This window comes from Pteropus vampyrus, unplaced genomic scaffold (assembly GCF_000151845.1).
Source record: "Pteropus vampyrus isolate Shadow unplaced genomic scaffold, Pvam_2.0 Scaffold12, whole genome shotgun sequence".
NCBI classification, from domain to species: Eukaryota; Metazoa; Chordata; class Mammalia; order Chiroptera; family Pteropodidae; genus Pteropus; species Pteropus vampyrus.
In genome coordinates, this window is record NW_011888793.1 from 1,644,054 (window position 1) to 1,654,959 (window position 10,906).

The following is a 10,906-nucleotide window of genomic DNA, read 5'->3' on the forward strand; positions in this document are numbered from 1 at the left end:
CTTTCAATGTCGGCACAGCAAGATGAAAATACAAAGCCAGGCCGACTGGTGCTGGTGAGATAATGAATGCTTAATACAAAGGCCAGAATTATTCACTTCACAGCCTCTAAGCACTAGGAATTGTTGCTGAAGGAATGATATTTCTGCCTGTTGATCTTTTTCTTCTTTGTGATTTACAGCACAAGAAAATTAGCAGCCGTGGAGAAACAAATAAATGAATGGCTAAAGTTCCATTAATATATTATCATTCGGTCCTGGAACCCAATAGCACTACAGAAAGAAAGCTGAAATAGACAGCTGACCGCACAACCTGTCAGCCACCATGCAGCTGAATCAGGGACCACAGCTGAAAGCCTTATGCACCTTGCTCTTTTGTTCCCTGAGCCAGTGGGAGAGGTTGTTGCAGCAGGGGTTGGGGGTCGGGGGAGCATCTCTTTAATATGGTCAGGAGTAGTTTCCACCAGAGAAGTAAGCACCGTTTCTAATTCCCTTTTCTGAGAGGTACATATAATCTAGGAATATCTACTACAAATGAATAAATCAAACACACAAATACATTCTTGTTTTGTCTCCAGCGTAAAATGAAAGGATCATTGGAAAAGAGAAGGGCTGCCCAGAATCATGGCCACCACTCCAGGCTGGGAAGCAGCAGGAAAGGGGAGGTACTGGGGTAGAGGGGTGGACCCATAAATGGGGACCCTCTCAGACAGTGGAATCACTGTGCTGCACATTGTAATCATCAGAGGAGTGTTCCAAAAATCCCAGGCCACACCCAGGCCATTTATGTGTAAATATCTGGGCTGGGATTGGGCACTGGGATTTTTGAAAGCTCCTCTGTCATTCCAATGTGCTGCCAAAGTTGAGGATCTTTGCTTTAAACAAACAAATAATCTCAAACAGACAAACACTGGAACATCTCATCATCCCCAAATGTCTTTTTTCTCTCCAGGCTAGAGGCAGGAAGGATAATATATTAGCTCTATTTTGTGTGTGCATTAGAGTTTTCCAATCCATAACCTGAAGGTCTTGGGCTGAAGATCACCTGCTACTCAGCCATTTACTCCCATCATTACCTGTCTCCTGCCTGATCCTTTAGCTCCCTGAAAACACCTTTCTCTGTTCGAAGACCAGCTCAGGAGTCATATTAGCGATAATCATGCTGCCACCACTATTCTCATTACTGATGATATCTAACATTTACTTAGCACAAACCACATACCAGGCATTGTTCTGAGTTCTTTACAGGGTATTAACTTACTTAGCCCTCATGATAACCCTTTTTTTAAGTTTAATAATAATTATTTTTAAGTTAAATATTTATTTCATTCCCTTAGTACATAAAGAGTCAAATTTATGTAACCAAGCAGAAGATAAGAGTGATTTGTGTTTCCAACTGGGAGAAATCACTTATTCGTATAATAACAGAGTTTATTGATTTGTTTGGTTCTCTGTAAGAATCAGACAAAATTTAGACTCCTTATTTTTTCTATTTGTCTCAAGATGCTTTCAAAAAGCAACAGCTCTTTTAATTAAATAGTAGTGATCCTCAGGAAGCTTAGGAGAGAATTGTGGACATAAGGATCCTTAAGATTTTATTGCTTGTCACACAATATACTTGTGCAATGTCATGGGAGAGACCTAGGATTGAAGATCTGTTCCTTCTCTAGGTCAGATGTCAACTTCAGCCAGGAGAAAACAATTCTACCACAGTTCAAAACCAACTGGGAATGGCCCCTTCTCGGGAGTGTGAATGTAACTTACGAAGGTGGCAGGCAGAGAGAGACCCCCAGTAACATTTTGAAGTGTTATTATAATGTCCATTTGGAAAAAGAGGATAAAGAAACTCAGGTTGAGGTCATCGATGTCACACAGTCAGGAAGTGGCAAAGCCAGCTATGAACCCAGGCAGTCTGGCTCCAGATAGCCTGTGTTTGACAACTACTACACCTCTCTCTGACCTGTTCTTGGTATTCCAGCCTACCTTGAGCTCTCTTTCCTCTGAATTCACATTCTACCTACTCAATACCATCTTGTATAACAGTTTAAGTTTGTAATTCATTATTTGCTTCCAGTGTAATTGTGTCCCGATAGCTGGATGAGCTCCCCAAAAGACACAAATCTGAGGGGTCATACACAATTAATTACCTCTGCAATTAAGGATAGCCCATATATTTTTTCCTAATCTAAATTAATCACATTGACTGGAAGCAAATAATGAATTTGCTTCAAATGACCCAGAGCATGGCAGTTTATGGTAGTTCTAGGGATCTTCTAGAAAGCTTCATGTGATCCTACTTGTGTAACAAGAAATGATTTTTTTTAACAACAACAAAAAAAATCAAGATTTATTTAATTAAATCAAACTCTAATAAATAATAGAATATAGCAGTTAACTCTAGAAAGTTCATGTAGTCATGATCTTGAACAAGTCATTTCATTCCTCAAACCTCATTTTCCTAATCTGTAAAATATTGGAAGTGATAATTCCTACCCCATCCCCATGGTTATGAGAATAACATGAAAGATTGTAAGTAAAGTCCTCAGCACACTGCTGGTGCTTAGTAAGAGTTCGATAAATGTTAGGTATTTTAAAACTGGTTTTAGCCAAGGTATAAAAATGACAGTAAAATGTCAGAAAAGTAGCAAAAGGTAATGTAAATGTGTTGTTAGGTGATTTCATCATTGTGTAGACATCAGAGAGCATACTCACACAAGCCTAGATGGCATAGCCAACCACATGCCTAGGCTACATGGTATATACCTATTGCTCCTAGGCTACAAGTCTGTACAGCATGTTACTGTGCCAAACAACATAAGATTAAATCAAGCTCAAGAGAAAACGAGGTAATCAAGAGACGGGGTAAACAGGAGATGTATGAGGCTGCTGCCAGCATAACATGGCATACTGTTTCATAGCAAATTTCTTTTCATACGTATAAAGAGTACACTCTAAAATAACAATAAAAAATATAGTACATACATAAACCAGTAACATAGTCATTTATTACCATCAGTGTGTGCTGTAGGTGATGGTATGTGCTATTCTTGTATAAGACTGTCAGCAAAGTAGGTTTGTTTACACCATCATCACCACGAACACATAAGTAATGCTTTTTGCTGTGACCTTTCCACGGCTACGACATCACTAGGTGACAGGGATTTTTCAGCTCCATTATAATCTTATGGAAAATCACCTTTGTATATGTGGTCCATGGTTGACAGAAACATTGCTCTGCAGTGTATGACTATAATACATATACCATGTTAGATCTTAAATTAACTCTTTGGCAGAATGGCAGAAGTGTATCAGGTACTAGAAACTACTGGAATCTTCCAGGGATCATACAGGTCACCTTGTCCATTCTCCATCCCTTGTTGCCAGGATGCAACAGAACATCTAGCATGTGGGCATTTACTCTCTGAGCAAGCACGTTCAGTAGCAAGGCCTCACAACCTCATGAGGTAACTCATCCCTTCTATGAGTGCTGAAACCAACAAGTTTCATAATCCTTCTCAAAATGGTTCAAATCATAAAACAAATCACAGGAGAAAAGATGAATTTATAGCTAAGGGAGTGGGAAGAGAGGAAAACAGTAAATGTTTAGTGTGAGATATACACACAGATTAAATAATGGTTTTAGGGTATTAGTATAATGAAAAAGTTGTTACATGTTCCTATACTAGGGATCATTTAAAACTTGTTGGAAAGCTTATGGGATAGGCTTCATGTAGGAGAGAGAGAGCTCATATTTTGCCTAAGAGGCTGGGTAAATAGATTCAGAGAGCTCAAGAAAAAAGATACAGAATTATTCAGGAGAAGAGGAAAAACAGTCAGCGAAGTTGAAATATGGGGGTGGAAAGTCTGGAAGACACATTGACATTAGAAGACCCCATAAAAATGAATAATTCTAAGTTGGCCTCATGGAATCAAATCTGTTAGATAACTGTACTGTGGTTGAAAGGAAATTGGCCCCTGTGTCTTTGAGCTGGATGATTCTTGGGTCACTGAACACACCAGCTTTAAACCCTGTGGCTTAAACATCATGAGCCAGATTTTCTTTGTGGCTGAAGCCACAAAATAGTATGAAGCAGAAGCTTAAAGGATTTAATTAACTCAACAGAAAGCATTTATCACACGAGCAAAAAATGTTCAGTGTGGTTTGAATCCCTTAGTTAGAAATAGCAGCAGACCAGGAGGAGTAAGAAGACCTGTGTGAAGCTCTTGCCTTCTGCTCTGCTTCCAACACCAGGGTGGTGCTGCACAGTGAGCCACAAATCCTGCTTCTGACCTTTGCTTTTGCTGTTCCCTGTACCTGCAACATTCTTCCCCAGATATCAGCATGGCTCATTCTTCACTTCTTTCAGGTGTTTGCTCACACGTTATCTTCTCTGTGAGACATTTCCTGGTCAACCCACCTAAAACTTTTGGTTTATAAAAATCTGGTTTATAAAATAAACAGACCCTTCACATACACACACTTTCTATACTTCTCTCCTTTCTTTTCCTTTAGCACTTACCACTGCCTGGTACACTATAGATGCTACTTATTTGTTTCATTTCTTATCTATCCTCCCCTTCTCCCATTAATGTATAAACTCTATGAAGGCAAAGATTTTTGTCTGTTTTGTATCCCCTAACACCTACAAAATAATGGCCACATCTCCAAAATAATGGAGACTCTGAACAAAAATTGGTTGAATGGGCAATGAATCATAAGCCTCATGCGAGTTAGTTAGTATTCCAGTGTTCATGAATGCTAAGCTAAAATCTTTATTTATTGCAATAATTCAGATATAAATCTAACCACATTCTGTTGAGTTAAAACTGAGGTTAATAACTTTCGCTAAGGTAATTATTGGTTTCTCATAAGCTATTCATAGTACATCCTCTTTTACAGAAATATGATCAAGCATTTGGTTTAATTTACATTTGCCACTCAGATAATGCAGTTGAGCCCGTTGCTGATAATAGGACTATACATCGATTGATTACAGAATAACATTTTGGCTTCCTAAATACAACATTCCCTTTTCTTAGAAGAGTTCAAAAATAGAGAAAAAGGATTTGAAAAGGTGGAGTGAAAACTTTATAGAATTCCACTAGAATGTTGGTTTCTTTATGTATTTTTTCTCTTAAAGTCTAACAAAGAGACACCTGTAAAATTTCACAAATTAGGGAGCTCCCCACTTTCACTTAGGCCCAAATCGAAGAATCCAAATAAAAGATTATGACTATCTTTATGGAATTGTGTTGAAACACCTGTAAGCATTCCTAGAAACCAGCTAAGAGAGAAGGGAGAGGAACTCAGTCGGTTATTTTCACAGGTGAAGTTACTGATTTGTTTCTATAAAACTATAGCTAATTCTATTTTATAATTATAGATATTTACCTTAGAAAGTCAGAAGGTTCACTGACATTAGAGGAAAAAATAAATAAGTGGGTGGATTTAGAAACCAGACAACTTGGATTTTACTCAGAACAATAAATGATTACACTGTGACAGTAGTTAAATTTCCACCACTCATTTTCACTAAAAACAGCATTCCCTAACCATGTAACTTAATTGAACATGTCTGTTCTTTGTTTTCAAATGATAGACTACTCTGAGGCTAGCAACCAAGAGATCTGGGAAACAAGATGAAAATCAGAGACAAAAATCCGGTTTATAAAATAAATCTAAAAAAATCTGAGCTAAATTACCCATAATCATTAGTCATTAAATACAAAAGTAGGAAATATCTGGAAGAGCAAAAAAGAAACTATTTAAAATATTAACTATATTTTCACTTCTATAAATCTATTTAGATTAATTTTCTTTAACCATAACCTTATTAGTGGCAGATGAGTTAAGATAAACTGTGAAAAGATCAAAGATTAATACAGGTGGCAATTTTTCCTTTTCACTCCAAGCTGAATTTTCTCTACTTCATCCCTTTTAAAGTGCATTCAAGCCAAGAAAGAAGTGTCTACTGAGACCTCAGCTGTCATTAAGTTCTTGCCCACTTTGAAAATGATGCTGTTCCCTTTGGTACCTATAGGAGGGCAGCGGACTTACTATTATCTAGAAGAGAACAGTGTTTTTAACAACGTATTAACTGGATTAAGGGCAATGATGCAAATTAGAAGAATTGATACTAAATTTCTCTGTTTTTTAGAGGGCAGAATAATAGTCCAGATATCTAAGGAAGAAATGAAATTGTAAACCCTATAGCAAATGCCATTCTTGGGTTGTCATGTGATCCTGGCAATCACATGAGTTGTAGAAAGTAGTGGTGGGCAGTGTCTCTTTAAGCCTTATATTCCCTCAGTTTGCATTTCCCTTGGATTACCTGTCTAAATGGTGCTTTTCTAGAAAGGCTATGACAGGGGTCTGAAACATCATGCAGGTAACAAACTATTCTAAAGCCACTTTATTTAAGAGGTTGCTAATTAAAGAGTAAGCCAATTGCCCCACGTCTGAAAGAGCTTGGAAATCCTCTAGTCCAAAATACATTTTCTTAAGGTGGAGATGGGCATCCTAGTGGAGCAGACAGTGAAATTTCCAACTGCAATTTGAGTTTTGCCCAAGTTGTATTAGGATGGAGATTTGTCCCTGGAGATAGGGTCAGATGGGCTCACTACTAACATTCCTTTCAACTCAGACACAAGAATCCTTGACTTATTCACTCAATAAATATTTGGGTATCTGTGGAACAGCACACTAAGTAATTTTCAACAAATATCTTTTTTACATTATAGCCACTGTATTTATGAGGATTCCAACAATGGCAATTTTTGCTGGAGCACACTGAGGGTAAAAATTATGGCCAAGCCTATAACTTACATAATGGAGCTTAAATTTGCACTCGTCTTCAATTTCATCTGCACTGTCTTCATCAGAAACTTCCCCTTCCTCTGCATCATCTCCAAGGTGATAAGGCAGCTTCTTACCCTGAAATGGAAGAAAACACTCAATTTAAAAAAGAAAATAAATTCACAATAGCCAAAAGGTGGAAGCAACCCAAGTGTCCACCAAGAGATGAATAAATAAAATGTAGTACATGTACACGATGGCATATTGTTCAGCCATAAAAAGGAAATTATGGCACATGCTACAGTATGCATGAACCTTGAAGACATTATGCTAAGTGAAACAACCTAGCCAAAAAACAACAAGTACTGTATGACTCTACCTATATGAGGTACCCAGAGTAGTCAAATCCATAAAGACGAAGAGTAGAATAGCGATCACCAGGGCTGTGGGGAAGGGAGGATGGGAAGTTGATTAATGGGTATGGACTTTGTCTTGGAGAGATGAAAGAGTTCTGGGGACTGGTTACATGGCAATGTGAACATAGTTAACACTGATGAAATGAACACTTAAAATGGTAGGGAAATTTGTTATTTGTATCTTACCACAACTAAAAATACTTTTTCAAATGTGAAAAATAAAAATGTGTTATCCCTTAGCCAATCATTACTTCAGACTGACTAGAAAGCAGATAGTTCGAATTACAGGCAAAACAAGGGAGAAGACACTTTCAAGAAAAAGCTGTTTTACTACCTTCAATTAAATATAATTAATTAGGGATGCAATATTTGAGAACAAAAACCAGGCTTCTTTTCGATAGTCTATGACTCATCATAACAAGTGTCACCCAACCCCATGCCCCTAAGAGCAGTGCGTTGTCCTGAGCAGGTTACAGGTGCCCTTACCACGTACATGCAGTGTCCATCTGCATGTACAAGCCCCTCTTTCACAGAGAGTACAATGAGACTCCTGCCCAGCTGGACCACGCCCCTCACAACCACTCACCAACACACTTTAGGAGTCAGGGGCTTTTCGACAAGAGAAACTTCTTATAATAAAAAGGTAAGAAACTCAAGTTATAGAATTATACACATGATATAACCTCCATGATGTATAAAAACTCAGGGAAAAACTCTGGCATGAAATGTGGCCAATTATTAAGAGCAGGTATTGCTAGGTGACAGTATTATGATAGTTATTTTCTCCTTTCCTACATTTCTCAATTTATATTCAGAAAAAGTAAAAGTAAATAAAAAGCAGCAGCAGAAGGCAAAGCCCAGGGGCCTAAGAAGGGCTTCTAGGGTAGCTAACCACCTGTATCAGTAAGGCATCTTATTTGCTAGCAGAAAAAAATAATAGTAAATTTAATGGCTCCCAGAATCTCCTAGGGAAGGTTGGGGGTGGAGTGAGAACCAGGTTCTGAAGCTAAGTGGCCAAAGACACTGTGTTAGGCAGCCTCTAAAATATCCTCAGTGGTTTCTACTTCTTGGTATTTACACCCTTCTCTAATTCCTCCCCTTTGAGTATTGCCTGGACCTAGGGACCCGCTTCTAACAAATGAAATACATCAAAAGTGATAGGGTACCACTTCTGAGATTTGATTACGGAAAGACTGTGGCTTCCTTCTTGCTTGCCACATCTCCCCCCAACCCCTTCCTCTCTTAGAGAACTCTCTTTTTTCTCACTGCCCAGCTGGAGAAGCCCACATTGCAGTAGCTGAGAAGGCTCTAACCAATAGCCTGTAAGGAACGGAAACTTGCCAACAACCACTAAAGTGGAAGTGGATCCTCCCCCAGGCCAGCCTTCAGATGATGGCAGCCTTGCCTGACACCTCGACTGCAGCCTTGTGAGAGACTTAGAATGGGTGACCCAGCTAAGCCACACCCAGAAACTGTGAGACAATAAATACTGCTAGAAGATACTAAATTTAGGAGTGATTTGTTACACAGCTACAGATAACTAGTATGATCACCAAACAAAATCACAGGGCAGAAGTAAAACACTGACTACACCATTTCCAACACAGCTAAGCACAGACCTCATGGCTTTCAAGTTCATTATCCACACAACAGACACCAGGAATAGCTGCCAGACATGCTGCCCTTGGGCCCTAAACGTAGCTGCCACCACTTCCACCACCCTTCACTAGGATGGATTCTGCTTGGTCCCACCACTACACCATGCGCCCACACCCTAGCTCTAAGAGAGACTGCAAAAGCAAATATCTAGCATTTTTGGCACCTCTACGGGGATTTCTCAAAACACAGGGATGGGGGAATTCCTTAAACATGGAACGATGTTCATATGTGTGAGCAGACAAAAATAATGATAAATTTAAGTATCATCCCAAACTACGATCTGGACTGATCTTCTCTTAACTCAAACTCCAGTGACTCCTAGTATTCCTGCTCTCCACACCATTATTGGCCCCTCCTTCAGCACTGTGGAGCTTCCCCCCACCCACTTCCTCCCTCTGCAGGCCCACCAGCTCAACCAGGTTTGCAGAGAAGTCTCCCTCCCAGTCTTCCTGTACCTCAGGTCCTCAGCACAGAGATAGCTGCAAGCTGTTTAAATCATTTATATAATGAAAATAAAACCTACACTAAGAATCCAAACTCTTGGGCTTTGGACACAAACATTTTCTTCCAAGAGACATTTACATGATTAAAAATGTGAAATTTAATTTGCCTTTGTACCAGTATACTGCTTATTCGTATGGATTATCAGCAAAGTGGAAACGACATTTTTTTCTTCCTCTTCCACAAGGGTCAATATAGACACAGGTATTTAAATTTGTACATACATATATATGATTCTAAATACATATGGCATTTCTTCATTTCCTCCTGTATATCATTAATAACAAGGTAACTCAGAACTAAGGCATTTGTTATTATATATTGTCTTATTCATAGACAAGGCTCCTAGAAAATGAATTTATTTTTTCTTTATTGTAGGAGCATTGGTAGATTAGCTTGATAATATAGCAGCACCAGAAATAAGGTACTCAACTAAGTGGTGACCAGAAAGATTCAAGCACATATAGATACCAAGATTTATCAACTTCTTTTTATTTATTTATAATAAACTGTTTTTTCAAAGTCAGTTTTGTTTTGTGCACAATGGCAGACACCAAGATGCATCTGTACACGAGACATTTTAAATGTAGTGACAGCAATTTCTTCTTTTGAAACAGCATCCAAGCCGATGTATTTTTTAAACGTTCAGCAGAACAAAACTAACAAACATGAGAACTAATATCACCAAGTAAGGAATAAGAGTCTCCAAGTGATACAAATGGTTCTGCTACCGAGGACAAAAAGGAAAGTGTAACCATTATGAGCAAGTAGTGCTGAGCAGGTAGGGCGGTGGCACTGAGCTTCGATTCCCCTTTATCCAAGTGTGGCAGTGGGTGAGGGAGTAGAGAAAGAGAGAGCTGCCTTAGAGCATCTACAAGGTGCCCTCATTCTCAGTCCTTTTAAAATCTAATTCAAAGTCACAAGGGCCATGTTTTCTGCCAAGTTTTTCCACATTTCTCCTTCTCAAAATATACTTTACCCAGGTAGATAGGAAGTAGAGCAGCACAACAAAACATTGTTTCATGATGCTTCTTATCGACAGTGCTGTTACTCCTAAGGAAAATTACAGAATAAACCAGGTAGAATCTTAAGTAATAAAGAGTTTAACCATGGTCCAGTGTAGACCCAGGTGGCTTCTAAGGGTCTTTTTTTGATCTGCATACTATTTCATGCAGGAGTTAGACTCAAGAAGTAGATTAATTCATTCATGGTATATGAATACATCGATAGAAACTGGAACCATAGCTACTTCTCAGCTTCAAGCTGTGTGGCCCCACACAGATGTGATTCTCATCTGTGAAAGCAGGAACTTTGAACAAGATAGTTAAGGGCTCTTTCAACAATAGCAGTCTATGGAAAATTGCTAAGTGTGTTATTTTTGTCCAAAAGCAACTTTTTGCTCACTTTTTAGGATATTATACACACACACACATACACATATATGTCTATGTCTATATCTGTATCTATCTATATCTATATATCTATATCTATAAATATCTACATCTATCTATCCATCTATCCATATATATATATATCT

The 10,906-nt window shown here is 38.5% G+C and overlaps 1 protein-coding gene across 11 annotated transcripts in view; it reads right to left on the minus strand.

The window, feature by feature from the left end:
• Positions 1–10,906, minus strand: part of PLCH1 (phospholipase C eta 1) — a 208,656-nt gene that overhangs the window by 33,532 nt on the left and 164,218 nt on the right. For all 11 annotated transcript variants that reach the window (XM_011379273.2, XM_023524242.1, XM_011379263.2 and 8 more), the window contains one exon: positions 6,824–6,931. In XM_011379273.2, coding sequence (XP_011377575.1) covers positions 6,824–6,931 — 108 coding nt within the window. The remainder of the gene's footprint in view (positions 1–6,823; positions 6,932–10,906) is intronic.